General features: G+C 45.7%; 1 protein-coding gene across 1 annotated transcript; it reads right to left on the bottom strand.

Annotated features, from left to right (window-relative positions):
* Positions 1-2,155: 2,155 nt before the first annotated feature.
* On the bottom strand, positions 2,156-7,717 carry LOC136537765 (nucleolin 1-like). The gene is made up of 9 exons (XM_066529722.1): positions 6,944-7,717; positions 6,788-6,842; positions 6,603-6,705; positions 6,368-6,491; positions 6,218-6,289; positions 4,027-4,086; positions 3,580-3,701; positions 2,519-3,134; positions 2,156-2,273 (listed from the first exon to the last, which is right to left on the bottom strand). The coding sequence occupies exons 1-9, from the start codon at positions 7,613-7,615 to the stop codon at positions 2,184-2,186; spliced, it is 1,914 nt and encodes a 637-aa protein (XP_066385819.1). The 5' UTR covers positions 7,616-7,717; the 3' UTR covers positions 2,156-2,183.
* Positions 7,718-20,280: the final 12,563 nt, after the last annotated feature.

The following is a 20,280-nucleotide window of genomic DNA, read 5'->3' as shown; positions in this document are numbered from 1 at the left end:
TTGAAGTTTGGTAATATCTCAATGACTGGTGGTCGGTTAGAAGAGTGCCTCCAGGGAAGTTAGGATGCCAGCGAATTTATCGAACTATTAACGAAAGTCCTGGATGGAAGGGTGAATGATACCAAAAGAATCTTTGCCCGACCAGTAGACAAGGTAAAAGGTTTCCCCATGTTATCTCAAACAATTGTACTTAAGAACAGCAATATCTTGTACTTATGTTTCCCCCTAACTGCAGGACGATGAACGTTTGGCGGAATATATTGAGGCTGTAGTCCCCTATAACACAGCTAACAGAGGCAGGACCAGCAACTCCAAGTTAGAAAAGACAATTGTAAGTTGTGCATCAATCTTGTTTTTGGAAACTGTTAATTCCCCAAAACCAAGTTACACAAGTGTTTGTTTTTACAGATTTACCTCCCTGTTTTCTTTGAGGGAGAATGGATCGTTGTGTGTTTCGACTGTCTCGAAACGTAGAACTAGATCCATCTTTATTGCCACCAGAACTCCTTCACCAAAGTTAAGAGATTCGCTATCCCTTTGGGAGAGAGAGTAAGCAAAGCTATAAAAGAACATGGATACAATGAAACAACATTTTCTAAAACCAAAGTGGCACGTATGGAATCCACCATAGAGGCCAATTACAGTGCCCTTGCATCAATGTATTTCCTTGAGAATTTTCATACTGGTCTCAGAAAAACCAATTTCAATAGGTTCAACTCGAAGTCCGATGAGGTCTGTTAAGAACTAACCTTATAATTTTGCTATGGAGTTCTGAAAACTTGTAGTTGAAGGACTAACGGGATCACATAAAGACGTATGGTGGTTCTGAAATAAACTACAACGTACATGCCAGCAGTAGTTTTGTCGTTGCGACGAGATAACATGATAGTCCCTTTTATATGTGTTCATGGTTTACCAGGTATAGGAGAATATTTTCGTAGTCTAATACAGGGCCACAGGGTTAAAATGGAACAATCTAGTGAACTATCAGAAAGAGTAGTCATACATCATGCTATATGATACTTGAAGTTGTGTTTGGGACTTGTTTCTTATATACTTTTAGTGTTTGAGTCTTTGAGAAACAAACAAAACAAAAGATGCACTTAATAGCTCAAATGTGTCTTGTTACAACGAGTAAACAGTACAAGTACAGAGCAGAGGGATGTCATAATCATTAGATTTTTATTAGGCACGAGAGTATTGTTGCAGGAATAACATGACATTGTGTTTCCTTTACTTCTGAGCTGTGCTGGCATTTTTTTGTATATTAACAATGTCATTTAATATATACTACAGATTTTGTTTCACAAATGTATTGCTTGTTTACTTTGATATTTTTTAGATTGACTAATATATGTAGCCCAACATTTTCCTGCACCCAGGAATTTGTGGGCAACTCTTCCACGTAGTCTCTGGTGACATGCATACCAATTTACCCATACTTGGCTCATACTTATGGACTGGACTATGGTTGTTGTCTCTTTGTTGGTGCAGTAACTATGCATTTCGTTCATTCATCACTTTATCTCTTATCCTAATAACTGAGAAGTTCATTAATTTATAGCTAACAAAAGATGTACAATCCTTGTCTGTGGAGTTAAAGAAGATACAGAAGAAGTTGTTATGTACAATGTCTTCATTGAATTTCGTCATGTCAAGGGCTTGCATTTTAATATAGAACATCGCACTGGATATGCTAAGGTAGATTTGATAACTTTATTCTAATACTAAAGACAAATGACACTTGTTCTATTTGTTAAATGTTACACCAGCTTCTAACACTATATTATTAATGTTAATTCCTAGCAATTTTCCATGATGCTAGACATGACATAAAAAACAAAGAATTGGTGTTAAACATGATCTAGTATGTAAACATGATGCAATGCTCTAGCAGTTACTGAATTCAATGTTGTGGTGGAAAAGATCATGGCACGTTAGAAAAGTTCAACTACTAAATGATAATTTGTAACAAGTATAGCCACTTACAGTTTATCAATAATCACTAACCTTTGAAGCACTGCTGTTCCTTCCAGCCATAAGCATTTCATGATTTGCTAAAAGAAATTAGGAACAATTGTTGGTAAATCAATTATGAGGATCGTTCAAAAGAATAGCAATGCAAAGACAGAGCTTGGAAGGAGGGCACCCTTACATGTTGATTGCTTTCCTCTCCGCTTAGGCTAAGGAGCAATATTGAGCTTCTTTATTAGACTAAATACTTCCCTTGAGCTGTCATCTTCTAATGGGGATATGAATGTATTACTATCAACCTATGTAAGAAAAGGTTGTCTCATTCAGTTATTCTCAAATTAGTTTACTGAAGTACATAAAATGAACAAAAGTTAGGCACCATTACCATGGTAAGGAAATAGCAACATTGGATAAAATAAGTAAATCCTTATACCATATCAAGCATCTATCAGGAATTGAACATGAGTATAACCATAACTATGAAACCATCAATAGTACCACAGATGAGTCGCATTCAAATATATATTTACGGAGTAGTACTTACTTCTCGCTTTGAAATGCGTTGACGAGCCAAATGCTCCTCTATTTCCTCATCATCCGAGTGCTCGTAAGTATCATTATCATCTTCGAACATCTTTGCAATCATCTGTTTTGCCTTCTCTGAATTTTGTCGCACAACATTTGTTGGAGTTAAATCTTCATTCTGTGATCCTTCCTCACAGTCTTCTACATCTTCGTCTTTGTCTTCGTCTCCATCTTCATATGCTGATGCTTTTTGCTCCTGATGACCAAACTTAAGCCTTTGCATAACATTATTTGTTTCAGCAGCATCCTGTTGCTCAAGCCACTTTTGGTGGAGTTCATTACGCTTCTCATGATCTACTTCTTTTTCTTCATAGCCAGCTGCTATTAGATCATTGAATACCTCGTTTTCATCACTTCCATCATCTTCTTCATTGTCCTTAAATCTCATCATGTCATTGTCACTATCATCCTCTTCCTCAGCTTCATCATCTAGAAAATCCTTTATGATGGCATCACCTGTGCATGAGTCTCCTCCAATGGCTCGTTGGAGGTGTTCACGAGTATGTACATCATTATTCTGAGTGCTTGGGTCCATGTTCTCTTTATCATTATCTTCTTCTTCATCTTCTGATGAACTGAGGCATAAAATGCATGACACAATGAATATTGTATGTGCATACCATACATTAGGCAGAAATGAGCTAACAAAAAATAATAATAGTACATAACTATCCTCTGGATAAGTGTGCAAGTTTGTTGAAGAATTCAAAACATAGTAAGAAGTCACTGCATGTTTTATGTATGGAGCTAACAGGGCTTCAGAACTGGTTTGTGGAGGCAAAATTAATAATATTAATATAATGGTTTGATTTATCCACTCGAATTCGATGCCCCTAACAGGGATACTGGCCCTGTTTCAGATCAATGAAAGGGGGGGGCTTTTCATCCCTCTGCTAATCATAAAAAAGTCAATGGCTAGGGGGGGATTCTGGTGCTGAAACCAAGACATATATGCAATAACTATAATGGTTGTTGTGGAAAATTGAGAATGGATGATAGAAGAAGAGTATACACACTTACGTTTCATCTGTACTCTCGGTAGGGCTTGAAGAATGGGGCAGTTGAGTTTGATCTACCGAATCGTTATGGTTATCACTTGGCTGGGTGTTCTCATGATTCTCTTGCAATCGATCAGAAATTTCCTGGTAGAATCAAATCAAACAATAAATTGTTATTTGTTAAACAAACTGTTGAATATAGATAAGTATTTCGAGCTTAATATAGTAGTTGCAGATGTAGTGTGTTTAAAAATCATTATTCTATTCAATAAGACTTCTCAATCATATAATTTATATCATCTCAGATCCCTGATTACAAATTACTGGATAGTGGTTTTGGCCATGCATGAGATAGCTTGGAGTAGTGAAATAAAGTAGAAGGCTAATGCTATAGATGAATCATCCTCCTATTATGCTCTGACAATTTATTTGCTGCAGATGGCAGCAGAATTGGATAAGGGGACAATACCTCATCTGAAGCTTTGGTACCACAATTATGGATATCCTTCTCCTTGCAACTCAAGCCATCCTGTAAGCCAGACCACTTTATCAGTAATGTACTAGAAAACCTGGGCGCAGCATTTGCCGCGCTATATTCGATAACCATGTCATTTTATTGGCCTATGGTTAAATAATAGAGTATTGAAGCTCGATAGGAAGCTCTAGGGTGTTAGATATCTTCTTTACAAAATGAAGAAGCAATACAGGATTGATGAAGACGTGAATCCATGAGCTTTAGTATGATTTATTGTATTTGTAGTAATTAAAATGTAGCTCATCTGAAATTGAGTATTTGGTGAAATTTAAGAAGATTTCTTGTCATGACCTACAGTGAATAATAAATATATGGCACGGCTGAGGTAACGATTATCAAAACTGGAACTAATTTTGCTCCCAATATGTGACAACACAAACTAAATAGATTTATAGTGTTCAATTGAATTGAGAGCCTACAACTTCGTATCTATATTTGAGTACTTATATCTATATAAAACTCTTGATGAAAATTAGTATATACCTAGGAACTTGGTGCCAATTGCCAAATCTAGCATAGAGCCTTGCATAATGTGTATCTGACAGTAGATTAGAAAAGTAAATAAGGTATCCCACAACTTCATATAGGGGGTTGCTACACTATAACAAAAATGACAGGGACCCTTGTGATTAATAAAGCGTATAAAAGATTAATAAAGCTAGCAACAATTTCGTCAAAAAATTAGCATGGATTTTCTGCATTTTTTTTAAGAATGGATTTTCTGCATTACACACGCATTTTTAGGAGCAGTGCTTCAAACCTTTATGGAAAGCATCAACTACCAAGCTTGTCCCAAACGTGATATACTATTTAAAATGGTAGGCATTTTTAATCACATGTTGACCTTGAGTGATCAAAACTGAACAAAGAAAAAAATGTTTATGATTTGAATCTTCCGAAGAGCAGCGGCAGCCTGATGAACACCAAGAGAAGGCAAGCTGCAATGGGCACGGACGCGCTCTCGTGTTGTGCTTGGCTTCGCGGAGGCGATGCCGATATGTGGCCATGCTGGGGAAGGGGTGTATTTATGAAGTATTTCGGGTTTTATTTCCAAGGGGAAAAGGGAGTATATGACATAGCCATAGTGTCATGGTGACATCATCAAGCTAGCAGCAGAGCAGAGCAGAGCACACGGCGGTCGCGGCACAGACGCGATCGACTAGCTCTCGGCCGGGCGACGGGCAGGAAGGCGACGCAGGAGCTGCACACGCGCATGGCCGGGCCCAAGACCCGGAGGGCACCGGAGCAGCCGGTGCCGAAGCGTGGCGGCACTTGGTCGGATTTAGGGCAGACCTGTAGAGCCCAAGCCGTCTCCGTTGTAGCGAGGAGGGAGGCGGCGAAGGGGAGTTGCGGAGAGGCTGCGACACACCGGAGCGAGGGTTGTGCAGACGCGCGCTACCATGTGCTGATGGCTGCGCGGGTCCGCGGGGCGGCGGACAGGCCATGGGGTATCAACGCGGGGGCTGCGCGGGGAGCAACGGACAAGCTGCGACACAGGCGCACAGCGTCGTGGTCCTCCCTCGTGAGCCTGCGAACCACCTCGCACCGTCGCCCTCCTCGAACCTCCGATCGACCCCGACGCAGGGGGGAGGCGGGGTACGGGCGCGGCGGCTCCGGCCGCAGGCAGCGCGCGGAGGCGACAGCGTTTTGGGCCTCCCGCTGCGCCGCCACGTCGGGAAAGAGGGATAGAGAGGAAGGGGCGCGAGGGCGGCAACGGCGGCGGGGGAAGGCGGCGCGAGGTCGTGGCGAGCTCGGGGCGAGGACGTTGGATTTGGGCCGGAGGAAGGGACGGTGCCGGAGGAGGAGAGGCTGCGCCGCTGCGGGAGAAGGTTCGTAAGCTGAGAGGAGGACTGGATCGAGGGTTGATTTCGGTAAAGTTCAAGGGTTTTTTTAAAAAAAACCCTGAGAGGATGTCTGGACTGTGGGTTGATTCGACTAAAGCTCGAGGTTTTTTTTGCAAAAAGACCGCGGCTCGCCCGATCTGGGCCGTCCGCGCGCCCGATCGAACGGCTTCGAAAAGCACGCGACGTGGCACGCTGCCTGGCCAGCTTTTGGAGGTAGGATTCATATAAGAAGATTGTATGCGCACCACATTGTACACTAATCAAGAGAAAGCAATGCCCACCTCATCCTCTTGAACACTATCACACTGATCAAGGCCATGGCTGTTTGTTCCAAGCTCCTTTTCAGCGCCATCCTGCAATTACAGCACCAGTTTAAACTCCATGGGCACTACATAACATAATCAAGTCAAACATCCTTAATGAAGACTCACAATCCTCAAATATCTATCAAGTGTCACTTCTTTAGACTGAGGCACATCCAAATGCACAGCAGAATCGATCACTGGCTCTGGAGCAGCATCATTGTCATCACTGTCTTCAATAGACGTTTGTGATCTGAAATCCGGAGTAAAGAAAAGCAAACATTGTTTAAGATTCGCAGTTGTGTGTGGGGAAGGGGATTAGGATTGAATTATGGAAATCTCAAAGAAACAATGTAGTACTTACTTCTTCAGAACCTCCATCTTACGCAGGCGGATCTTCTCCAGGACAGATGAGATGGGCTTGTGAACTGGCTGCACAATTGGCTTGAACGAGGCCCTCCTCGTCTCTACAATGAACAAAAATGAAAACAAAGATAAAATTTCAACATCTAAATCCTACCCCCATGTGCAGTTAACGTGCATGTATACCTCGCAGCAGCCTCTGTGACTCAGCATGGATCGAATCAAGCTGCGCCCTCCTCTCCTACACACACGAACCCACAGCACCACACATCAGCAAAAACCTACCAGCAATTCAACTAACCAACGGCATGATCCAGAACGCAGGAGAGAACGGCCGGTTACCTTCTCAGACCGCTTCTTCTCCCGGACCGACTCCTTGGGCGGCGGCGCCTCCTTCCTCTTCCTCTTGCTCCTCTTACCCTTGCCTTCCGCCGCCGCCCCGGAAGCCACCTCCCCGTCAGCTTCGTCCATGTCGAGCCGCTTCTTCGCCGACATCTGCTCCCTCCGCAGCTCCTCGATGAGGCCGCCGCCTCCCAGCCCCAAGTCGTCGTCGTCCTCACCGTCCCCTTCGGCCGGCGCGCCCAGCGGGTCCCACACCCCGGCGACGACGGTCTCCGAGAACAGCGGGTCGAGCCCGTCGTCCTCGTACTCGTCGCTGTCGTCGTCGGGGGTGTCGGTCGGCGGCAGCGGCGAGGACACGGGGGCGGGAGAGGAATGCGGTAGCGGGGTCGGGGCGTCCGCATCTGGCGGCGTCGGCGGGCGCGGGGGCGGGTCGCGGGGAGGGGACGGGCTCGGCGCTAGGGTTTCCTGGCCCGGTGTCGCCTCCGCCTGCGGCGGCGGCGACAGAGGCGGAGGCGGGGAGCCGGCAGGAAGGCTGGTGGTAGTGGCAGTTGTAGTGGCGACGGTGGTTTGGGAGGAGAATTTCTTGAGGCGCTTAAGGCAGCGAGGCGGGGACGCGACGGGGGACGCTGGGAGCACCAGGAGCTCCGCCTCGTCGAAGGGCTGGGTGTCCATGGCGCCGCCCGCGTCCTCTCCTCCCGTGATCGGCGAGTCGGGGTCGGGGGAGCGGCGAGGCGAACGGGAACGGGAAGGGGAAAGGAGAGGGGGCCTGGAACTGGACTGGATGCTGGAACAGTAGACTTGATTTTGAGATGGGGACTGGGGAGGGGCCCGAGCGAAGGCGCGGGAGCAGGTTCGAGTTTCGCGCGAGTTTTTCGGCTTTCCTGGTTGGGGCGCGTTTACTTGGCTCCAAAGTTGGCGCCGCCTGAAATATGGAGACTGTAGCGCACTGGTTTGTATTTAGTAATAATTATTCAATCGTTGATTAATTAGGCTCAAAACGTTCGTCTCGTAAAGTATAACAAAACTGTGCAATTAGTTTTTATTTCGTTGACCTTTAGGCCCCGTTTGGCACGGCTCGCGGCGGCTCCGGTTTTTCTGACGAAAACACTGTAGCAAAAGCCGGTTTTCTCTCTCCTCCCCTCCCCCTCTCACTGACGCCGTCACTGTTCATCAAAGCCGCACAAGGTAATTTTCCTGGCTTCTCCCCGCGCGCTACAGTGTTTTTGCTACAGTGAGAGAGAAGAGTAGGAGAGAGAAAACCGGCTTTTTGGTACAGTGTTGCTACAGTGTTTTCCAGATAAGCCGAAGCCGGTTGAAGCTATCCCAAACGGGGCCTTAGTACTCCATATATGTACCATAAATTTGATGTGACGAAAAATTTTCTTTTTCATAATGTCAAAGTTTAGATTTTGGGTAACTAAACAAGGGCCCCGCCACCGTCCGTGCTGAGTCTGACCGCCGAGGTTTTTTTTTTAGAAAGAGTCTGACCGCCGAGACTCGACAAGACGAGGAGTGAGAATGTGAAACCGAAATGGAAATGGGTGCTCCTCCACGGACACGGACCACGGTGCACCGTGCACGCGCCGTGCGCTGCGTTACCATTTCTGTTTTCGCGCGATCCGGCCGGCGGCTTCCTGGTCCTCTGCCGTCTGATGCGTTGGGTGTCGACGTGTCATATGCTGAGCAGACGCGGATTAGAATTTTGGCCGTGTTCGTTTCGCTGTCATAGCTAAAAATACTGTTCACTGATTTATTAAAAGAGAAAAACAATATTTGTTTATTAAAATAATACGGCTCATAAGACAAATAAACATGACAAAAACACTGTTTCCATATGGCCGGCCCGGGATGGACTATTTCTCGTCCAGTGATCACGTATAGCACCATGCTACTAATTAATCTTACTAGATACGTGTATATGATATGTTTAGATCGCAATAGACTAACATAAACTAATTGTTTTTTTTTGGAAACTAACATAAACTGATTGTTAGTCCAACTAAAAGTTAGACGAAATTTTGATTCAAAAAATAATTAGGTGAAAATCTAGATGATTAAAGTTTGGATGACTAAAATTTAATCACATGTTTTTGAGAGAGATATAAAAACTACAGAGAGAAGCTATCGACTAGTTCGGCATTTAGGCTACACTAAGGAGGTGTTTGGGACTGCTCTACTCCTATTTTTTCAGTTCCGCGGTGCCAAACACCTCCAACTTCAGGAACCCCGCTCCAAGAAAAACGAGGAGTTGATGGCCAATTCCACCTTTTTTATGAAGTACCTCAAGGGGTACTCTAATTTTTAGAGTTTTGTATCCCCCACATGGAGTTGGGGATAATTACCCACATTGCCATCCATTACTCACCTTCCCATCTACCGATTCGACTCCTCGGACTCCCGTACGCGTGCACAGCGTCGGTCTTTCTTCCAAAGTTGCCGCCCCTTCCCTCCCCTGCCACTCCTCTTCCAGGTCCATCGCCGTCGCCCCTTCATCCCTCCCCTGCTGCTCCTCTTCCAGAGCTCCAGCGTCGGCGCCATGGATGCCTTGGAGCCACAAGATGATGGCCATATTTCGGATGAGGTCGTGTTTGGGCAGCACATGTTCCCCAACGCCGCACGTCCTACACCGGCGCCCAGAGTCGGGTTCTCTCGTCCTCCACCAGCCATGGTAGCGACAGCCCCTACGGCTCGCCCTCGGCTCCGCCCCCCTTCGGCGCGCCCCTAGGTCCGGCGTCCTACGACGCGCCCCCGCCTTTGGTCTCCTATGGTGCGGCCCCGCCGCCGATGTCCTACGGCGCGCCCACAGGCCCCTGCAGTGGCGTGCAACCCATTAGCGGACAGGGCAATGGAGGCCAGGGCGCTGCAGCGATCCGCCCAAGCGCCACGGTGGGCACTGGAAGGAAGCGGGCAGCACCAGCAAAGAAGGACGAGCATGTATTGATTTGCTTGTGTTAATTTTTTGTGTTGATTGTTGATTGTACAATCCTTGCATATGCTCAGAAATTAGAAATTGTGTCACACTAGATTGTCTGCAATGCTTGAACGTATTATTGTAACATATGGTCAGTGTCAGGTATCGATATTAGGGATGCCTAAAGCAAGAAAGTTAGCACTCACGCTGACTTCCCCAGATGGCTCGAGACGTATTAAAAGGTCTCGCCCAACCCTAGGGCCGCGGGCTCCGTCTCGCCTGACCCCTTAGGTGCAAGTTCCGTCTCGTCCGACCCTAAGGATGCGGGTTCCATCTCGTCCAAGGCTGTGGGCTCCGTCTCGTCCGACCTCAAGGTTGCGGGCTCCGTCGCGCCCGACCTTGAGGACACGTGTTCCGTCTCATTCGACAAGGACCCATACCGCCGCCAACTACTCCAGGTCCAAGCATATAAGCCTGGGTCAAAACTTTGACGCCAGGGAAGAGGTTGGCATGCCTTATTATAACCCATGACCATGACGGGCCATGCCTGAGGATTCACATCAAGAGCAGTGTCAAGCGTGTCAGTGCTGTTCTGCTTGATCCTTGTATGGACGCTGATAGACGCGTCAGTTCACCACGATGTCCGTAGGGACAGAGTGGAATGCCATGATCGACAGATGACGCCTGCGCATGGCGCTAGTGATGAATAGGGTCATGATATGGAGCCGTCCCTGATTGACATCTACAGGATCGGTGGCACCCGCATGAAGGAGAAGAAGGACCCAGCAACCATGGAAGCCTTCTTCTCTCTGGTTCTTCTTATTTTCCTCCTCTGTAACCCGTGCTTTACTTTTGCCCATAAAAGGGAAAGCAGGGCGCCCCATGGAGGGGGAGATCAAGACAGAAGAGCATGACATGAGCACATGGCTGAGTGGCAAGCAAGCTCTCAGCACCCGTTCACTCCTTCCACCAGAGACTTGGGATCCTCTCCCTCTCTCGCTTGTTTGTAACCACTATTGCAAACCAAGTGCCGGTAACACGAGCAGTAGTGAACTGAACGTAGGGACATTCCGCCTGAACCGGTATAAACCCTTGTGTCCTCTGAGCACACCAATTGAGCTAGATACGCAAATACAAATTTACTCGTCGGTGGTCCAAAAACACCGACAGTTGGCATACTAGGTAGGTGCTTTTTGCATGTCTCGACGTCCACATCAGGCCTCGGATGGCTAGTCATGGCGTCAGCTGGGTCCCGGGTGCGCACGTACGCTTTGAGAACCTGAACTTCATCGTTACAACGGAGGGAGAGTTGGCGCAGGTTCCCACCACCGTCCAACCTCTCTACTCCACCGGCCTTAACACGATCGCCGAGGCGCTTGAGGAGCTACAGCTGCACGCATCGAAAGCCCACACCCCCGGGAGTGACTAGCTCCTTGGCTTCGATTACGGGAGGCTAGTAATAGGGACGGGGATCCTGATCTTCCGTCAGGTGATGGTAACTATCGTTGTGGCAGAGAATGACACACCGATCCAGCTTCAGATCAAAAGATCGAACCCTGCAATCTTAGCACCACAGCTCCTCTGGTTATCAATCAAGTCACGGACCAGGTTGACCTCGCCAAGAAGGCTAATCCCTGCCTATGCAACAAAGAACACAAGCAAGAACAAGAAAGAAAGCAACCAAATTGCAGATGAATGATTAATCTCACGAGTTGGGGTCTCACAAACCGAAGAACGGCGAAACTGTTTCTTGACAGAATAATCTAAGTAAAACCCAAACCCTAATGGAGGCAGCGGCTGTTTATGAAGACTCTAGGGTCGTGCAAGACCCCTGGACGCGCCCCTAATGGGCCCAAACTCGATACATGGTCCAACGGATCAAAAGACGGTGTCGCAGCACCCTGGCAGATTCTGGACGCTAACTTGTTTTAATGATTTATGTTGATTCCGAAAATCTTTTGACGTGAAACCACTTGGATTGGCTTCCTTATCAAATTAGCTTTCCATCCATATGTGGATCATCGAAAATGGAGTCCGGATGCGTCCTGGACGACCAGTTTAAGGCAGACTGGTCCTGGAGGCCGAGGCAGACTCGAATTCATGTTGGACTGGGCCTCCGGCTTGTGTTGGACGTCCTTGCTGGTCATCATCACCTCCTCCACATCCTCTTAGTCCCTCTTGACCCTCTCCAATGTTCCTAAGAAAGATAACATCATTAGGTAGTAGTCTATTCTCAAAAGTATGAAAAGGATCGCTTAAGAACGAGCTCACCTGTAAATTGAGTTGACGCATTTGAGCCCGGGTCATTGGACCTTGCATGACGGTTGGAGGATCAGCTGGTACATCTAAAGGAGTGATATCCTCATCATCCTCCCCCTCTTGAATTGGAGTCGTCCTCGACTCAAGCTCATCTTCTTCTCCCAAATAAGGTTTCAAATCTGCAATGTTAAATGTGGGACTAACCCTGAACTCGGGTGGCAACTCGAGTTTGTATGCATTATCATTTATTTTCTCAATAATCTTATAAGGACTAGCTGCTCTTGGCATTAATTTAGACTTACATAGCTCAGGAAATCTATCTTTTCTTAAATGTAACCAAACCAAATCACCCGGTTCAAGTTTAATCTCTTTTCTACCTTTACTACCAGCAATTCTATACTTTTCATTCATGCTTTTAATATTTGCTTTAGTTGTTTCATGCAACTTACGAATAAAATCAGCACGCTCTCTAGCATCACTATGTATTCTCTCAGTGGTAGGTAAAGGCAAAAGATCAATAGGAGCACGGGGGTTAAAACCATACACTGCCTGAAAAGGACTTACCTTGGTGGTGGAATGTTCCGCCCTGTTATATGCAAACTCCACATGCAGCAAACATTCTTTTCACATCTTTAAATTGCACTTCAAAATGGCTCTCAACATGGTGGACAATGTTTGATTCACAACCTCAGTTTGCCCATCAGTTTGGGGATAATATGTTGTAGAAAATAGCAGCTTGGTCTCCAATTTATTCCACAACGTGCGCCAAAAATGACTCAAGAATTTTGCATCACGATCTGAAACAATAGTAGAAGGCATACCATACAAGCGAACAATTTCTTGAAAGAAAAGGTCAGCAATATGAACAGCATCGTCGCTCTTATGACAAGGAATAAAATGTGTCATCTTAGAAAAACGATCAACCACCATAAAAATACTATCCCTCCCCCTCTTAGTCCTTGGCAATCCCAACATAAAATCCATAGATATATCTGCCCAAGGAGTAGAAGGAACAGGAAGAGGCATATACAAACCATGTGGGTTCAATCGTGACTTAGCTTTTTGATATGTGGCACACCAAGCCACGTACCGCTCCACATCACGCCTCATCCTAGGCCAAAAGAAGTGTGTGGACAGCACCTCCTCCGTCTTCTTGGCATCAAAATGTCCCATCAATCCGCCTCTATGTGCCTCCTGCAACAACAAAAGACGAACGGAACCAACTGGAATGCATAGGCGGTTAGCTCTAAACAAAAACCCATCGCTGATCATAAACTTATTCCATGTGCGTCCCTCTCTACAATTAAGCAACACATCCTTAAAATCAGGATCAAGCGCATATTGTTCTTTAATGGATTGAAGACCAAAAATCCAGCAATCAAGTTGAGACAGCAATGTATATCTTCTAGACAAAGCATCAGCAATCACATTATCCTTCCCTTTCTTGTGTTTGATAATATAAGGAAAAGACTCAATAAATTCAACCCATTTAGCATGCCTACGATTCAGATTATTTTGAGAGCGAAGATACTTAAGCGATTCATGATCAGAATGAATAACAAATTCTTTAGGCCACAAATAATGACGCCACGTCTCTAAAGAACGGATAAGTGCATACAATTCTTTATCATGCGTGGAATAATTAAGAATAGGACTATGTAATTTTTCACTAAAGTAAGCAACGGGTTTACCATCTTGCATCAAAATACCACCAATGCCAAGTCCACTAGCATCACATTCTAGCTCAAAAGTCTTACCAAAATTTGGAAGTTGCAGCAATGGTGTGTGTGTAAGCTTATCCTTCAAAGTGTCAAAGGACTCCTCATGTGCCTCTCCCCAATGAAACACCACTCCTTTCTTCGTCAACTCATGCAATGGGGCAGCAATGGTGCTGAAATCTTTGACGAAGCGGCGGTAGAATCCTGCAAGACCAAGAAAACTCCTCACCTGTGTGATGGTTTGGGGAACCGGCCAGCTCTTTATGGCTTCAATTTTCATCTCGTCCACCTCAATCCCCTGTGGAGTTACAACATAGCCAAGAAAAGAAACTCGATCCATGCAAAAGATGCACTTCTCAAGGTTACCAAATAAATGTGCATCACGTAAGGCATTAAAAACAGCACATAAGTGATCCATATGTTCATCAAAAGACTTGCTGTAAATCAATATATTATTAAAGTAAACTACCACAAAATGACCAATAAAAACTCTTAAAATCTCATTCATTAAGCGCATAAAAGTGCTAGGTGCATTTGTCAAACCAAAAGGCATAACTAACCACTCATACAACCCGAATTTGATTTTAAATGCAGTTTTCCATTCATCTCCAAGTTTCATTCTAATCTGGTGATAGCCACTTTGCAAGTCAATCTTAGTGAAAATTATAGAACCACACAACTCATCAAGCATGTCGTCTAGCCTAGGAATAGGATGACGATACCGAATAGTAATATTATTGATGACTCTACAATCAACACACATACGCCAACTGTCATCTTTCTTAGGAACCAAAAGTACAGGAACGACACAAGGACTAAGGCTTTCACATACATACCCACGGTCCAAAAGGTCTTGGACTTGCCGCTGAATTTCCTTAGTCTCCTCAGGATTGGTTCGATATGCAGCTCGGTTGGGCAAGGTCGCTCCTGGAATCAAATCGATTTGATGCTCTATCCCTCTCATAGGTGGCAGCCCTAGGGGTATCTCAGCTGGAAAAATATCATCATACTCCTGCAAAAGGTTAGTGATAGTAGGAGGTACCGAGCTAACAATATCGTCAAGTGAAAACATAGCTCGTTTGCATACCAAAGCATAGCAAATATCATCATGAGAAATTTCAGCAAAGTCACATTTTGTTGCAAGCATAACACCACCCTTCAATTTAATCCCCTCAGCCTTAGAAATAGATGTAGACTTATCCTTTTTAGGTGGAAAATTAGAATTAGCAACTTGCTGATTTTCAGATTGAACATCATTCAAACTAGCAGCGCGTTCTCTATCAGCTTGTACAATTTGAGCAGGGGTCAAAGGTACCAAAGTAATTTTCTTTCCTTTATGCACAAAAGCGTATTTATTACTTCTACCATGGTGTGTAGCATCATTATCATGTTCCCAAGGACGACCCAATAAGAGTGAACAAGCTTGCATAGGTACCACATCACAATCAACAGAATCAGTATAAGAACCAATGGAAAATAAAACTCTGCAAGTTTGTGTTACCTTTGCTTTACCAGAATCATTTAGCCACTGAATATGATATGGACGTGGGTGTGGGCGTGTGGTCAAGCCAAGCTTCTTGACCAAATTAGAACTCACCAAATTGTTGCAGCTACCTCCTTCAATAATGACACGTGCTCGACGGTCGCTGATGACGAAGAAAATCTGGAACAAGTTATGGCGTTGTAGCTTCTCAGGTTGCTGGACTTGTGAGCTGAGCACCCGCTGTACAATAATGCTCCTATAGGACACCATGGCCTCGTCACCAAGGACTTCGCCATCCTCCTCATCTACATCTTGGTCTTCTTCATCCTCAATGTCAGAGGTGCTGATGTAACCATCTTCTGTATCAATATATGCCCGCTGACTTGGGTAGTCCTTCTGCACATGGCCAATGCCATGGTAGCGGTGGCACTGAATACCCGAAGTGCGTCCCGTCGATGCAACGGATGAGGAACTCTTGGTAGGCACCTGCAAAGAATTTTTACCTGAATCTAAAGGTCGTGCGGGAGGTGTCTTAGGTGTAGCAGAAACTCCAGAGGCTGTTGGTCGCTTGCTCGCTGGTGGAGGCGTCCGAAAAGTGGTTGGCTTGGTCAGCCCCGAAGATGGTGCCGAGCGTGGCGTGTATGTGCTAGTGCTGACCTTGCTCTTGCCCTGCTGTTCACGCCCCTGCAATTCCTTTTCTGCAAGCATAGCAAACTGAAACAACTGGTTGACAGTGTTAAATTCTTTATAATCAACAATGTCCTGAATGTCACGCCTCAAACCAGAATAAAAACGACAAATGGCATCTTCGTTTCCCTCTACAACACTACAGCGCATCAATCCCTTTTGGAGCTCACCATAATAATCCTGTACAGATTTATCTCCTTGTTCTAAACGCATCAATTTCTTACGCAAGTCTCTATGATAAGAAGGAGGAACAAAACGATCACGTATAGCTACCTTAAGTTCTTCCCATGTACCAGGTAAAGCATCCTGTGCAGCTAGCCCATTCCACCGAATAATAGCAAAATCCTTAAACTCACTAGTAGCTTGTCTAACTCTATGCTGCTCAGGTACAAGGTGGGCACTAAACTTTTGTTCTACCGTCATCTCCCAATCAAGATATCCCTTAGCATCATAATGACCCGAAAAAATGGTATTGTGAACTTAATCTTAGCATAAGGATCATCGGGCACACGGTGATTATTACCTTGACGGTGGTGGTGGTGGACACCACCCATACTTATCGTGTTGCGGCGAAGACGTTGCCGTAGTCTCTCTTGTCGGATAGCTGCTCGACCTATGTTTCCAGCGGCATCATGCACCGTGTCTTGACCATCGGTGTTGCTGCCAGAAACGTCGTTGTTGCCCGCCACAAAGGTTTCCAACTCAGTAACCTTGTTGGTTAGCGTGGAAATTCGCTTGTCCAATCTCTCCATGCTATTGCCAATGTTGAGTTCAATGAGTGTGTCAGTGACGGCCTTCCTGACGGCCTCATTCATCTTTTTTTGGGCATCCTCTACAACAGCTTGTAGTTGCTCTTGGCTGACACACTCGCTGAAACCCTTAGGATTGTTATCTGTAGTCTGTTCACCTCCTATAATTGAAAACACAAAAACAGGAACAAACAGGTAAAAGTTATCCCTACCAAATGACTATGTGGTTGTAGTGATGTCACTATTCACAGCAAGTAAAAGCATCTTATCAAGCTCTTACCAAGTTCTTACCAACGCAAGCAGTGGGCGGTACAACCGGCGGTTGGTTCATGATATCTGTGAGGTAGTGGTACCGAGATTGCAAGGCCCTTTGTCTATACTGATCTGAAGAATTTGTGGAGCTTGGAAGGCAAACAAAGAGTAATATGTATATCTGGCACACAAGTCAGTAACAGAAAGTAATGCTAAATTATAGTCCAAAGTACTTGTTCTTGTTGCTGGTCTAAAGTGTTGCAAGTACCAGGTTGTGACAAAAGTATGGTGGATAGCAAGGTGATAGGTATGAGAAAAACAAGTATAGTGGATGGAAACAGCAACACAAACAAGGAACCAGACAGTACACGTAAACACAGCTCACTTTGGGCTTCTCTATGTGCTCCTCTAGATATTATTTCTCTTTTGCCCCTCTTTTTTTCTATTTTTTTGGCTGTCGTTGTTTTTTTGGGAAATTTTGACTTTTTTATTTTATTTTTTTGATATTTTCCTTTACTTAGGAGCACAAAAGCAGTAACCACAGAAAATATGAGCTCAAACAAGTGTAAGACGTGGCCTGTGGAATTTTCAGAAAACTGGATGAAAATCGACAAAAATCTTGTGACCACGAAACGAGGATCTTGTGACCACTTTTTGGCCAATCTAAAAATTCTGAACCCCAATAAAGCGAGGGATGGACGGATTCGATTTTTTTTTCTGATCAATTTGCATATATGGAACGTCGAAAACAGAGTTCGTATGCGAAAACTGAACCAGTTTTAAGAATTGGCTCTGAATTAGAGGACAAAACAGGAACAATGTGTGCAAAATTGGTCACAACAGCCAAGATTTGATGGAAACGATGGGTGAAAACACACGAACTGGACTCTAACACGACCTAACCAGCAACAAGACCTCGACTAGGACACAAACTCAACACGACGGACTCTGAAACTGAAATATGCAAAGGCTATTGCGCGGAAGGTTCTAGGATAGGAAAAACGAGTATGGCACTGGACTATGGGACGAATACGAAACACTCAAACTAGGGAATAAAAAGTGAACCTGACGGTATACCTTAGCTCTGATTACCACTTAATGGGGATGGGGATCCCGATCTTCCGTCAGGTGATGGTAACTATCGTTGTGGCAGAGAATGACACACCGATCTGGCTTCAGATCGAAAGATCGAACCCTGCAATCTTAGCACCACAGCTCCTCTAGTTATCAACCAAGTCACGGACCAGGTTGACCTCGCCAAGAAGGCTAATCCCTGCCTATGCAACGAAGAACACAAGCAAGAACAAAAAAGAAAGCAACCAAATTGCAGATGAATGATTAATCTCACGAGTTGGGGTCTCACAAACCGAAGAACGACGAAACTATTTCTTGACAGAATAATCTAAGCAAAACCCAAACCCTAATGGAGGGGTGGCGTCTATTTATGAAGACTCTAGGGTCATGCAAGACCCCTGGACGCGCCCCTAATGGGCCCAAACTCGATACATGGTCCAACAGACCAAAAGACGGTGTCACAGCACCCTAGCAGATTCTGGACGCTGACTTGTTTCGACGATTCCTGTTGATTCCGAATAGCTTTTGATGTGAAACCACTTGGATTGGCTTGCTTATCAAATTAGCTTTCTATCCATATGTGGATCATCGAAAACGGAGTCCGGATGCGTCCTAGGCGACCAGTTTAAGGCAGACTGGTCCTGGAGGCCGAGACAGACTCGAATTCATGTTGGACTGGGCCTCCGGCTTGTGTTGGACGTCCTTGCTGGTCATCATTGCCTCCTCCACATCCTCTTAGTCCCTCTTGACCCTCTCCAATGTTCCTAAGAAAGATAACACCATTAGGTAGTAGTCTATTCTCAAAAGTATGAAAAGGATCGCTTAAGAACGAGCTCACCTGTAAATTGAGTTGACGCATTCGAGCCCGGGTCATTGGACCTTGCATGACGGTTGGAGGATCAGCTGATACATCTAAAGGAGTGATGTCCTCATCAGCTAGAGCGCCAGCTCAGTGCCTTCCTAGGACCCCAACCATCCTAGGAGGACCTACACTGCCTCGCCTTCTCGTTCGCTAATGTCATGACGTAGCTTGCCGAAGGAGAGCCGCTCTCCTCGGAATACCTCATCTAGAGTGCCCCGACAGCGCTCCCATTCGGTTTGTGCAACACCATAGAGACTGCTGGCCACCTTGTGGTGCAGCATATGCCCCCATCCCCTACGAATAATGAGTTTGTGGGGATAACCGAATACGTCGTGGAATCCTTCCATGACCTTCTCGTGGGAGAATCAGAGTCGCCCTCCGACTTTGACTCCAGTAGGGGGAGTCATTACCCCTTGCGAGAATGTTTCGTGACAGGTACCCTCGAGGGATACATCAAAAGCATCCATGAGGAAGGGCTACCTCGATAGACGACCTCGACAATGAGGTCGAGGGGGATGCAGGGCCCCCACCTCACCTGTAGGTAGAGCAGCTAAGGGCGTGGCACCAAGAGCTCGAAGAAGCATGACTCCAGCTCGAGCAGGAACGCACGTGAGCGAGAGAACTGTAAGGAAAATGGACCTTAGGCCCATTTACTTTGGATTTTGATGTTTGATAACCAACACAACCAAATTAGACTAATGAATTTGCAAGCAATTGTTTTGTAGTTTAATAGGATGCAAAATATGACTTGGACGAAGGCGACATGATGATTCGATGATCAACACCTTAAGAAAGACATGTGAAGATGCATAGAAGATATACAAGGTCAAGCAAAGTCCAAGCACGAAGATTAGAATAAAGTCGGACACAAGATCGTGAAGAAATGAGCCCGATAGAGGTGACCGGACGTGGACCTATGAGTGACCGAACGCTCCGATCAAGTGTCAGGCAATAGTAGGCGTCGACAGCTTTGATCGGACGCTGAGCAGCAATGACCGGATGCTGAGTAAAGCAGTGACCGGACACACCGGTGCCACTATTCATCATCATGGCAATGTTTTCAGCGTGACTGGACACAACAGACTGGATGACCGGACGCACGAAGTGCAGCGTCCGATCAAGTCCAGAGATGTTTTAGAGCGACGCCAGCATGATTGGATGCGTCCGATCGATGATGACCGAACTCTGAGCTGAGTCCGATCAACGTGCGTGCTCCAACGATCGAGACAACCAGATGCGTTCAGTCAGGATGTGATCAACGTCCGGTCAGTAGCAGAAAAGTGGGTATCGTCCCCAACGTCTACTTTCTTAGTGTGGCTTATAAATAGACCCCCTAACCGGC

Source organism: Miscanthus floridulus, chromosome 2 (genome assembly GCF_019320115.1).
Source record: "Miscanthus floridulus cultivar M001 chromosome 2, ASM1932011v1, whole genome shotgun sequence".
NCBI lineage: Eukaryota > Viridiplantae > Streptophyta > Magnoliopsida > Poales > Poaceae > Miscanthus > Miscanthus floridulus.
The sequence above is the reverse complement of the archived record's forward strand: the minus strand, read 5'-3'. Positions and strand labels throughout refer to the sequence as shown.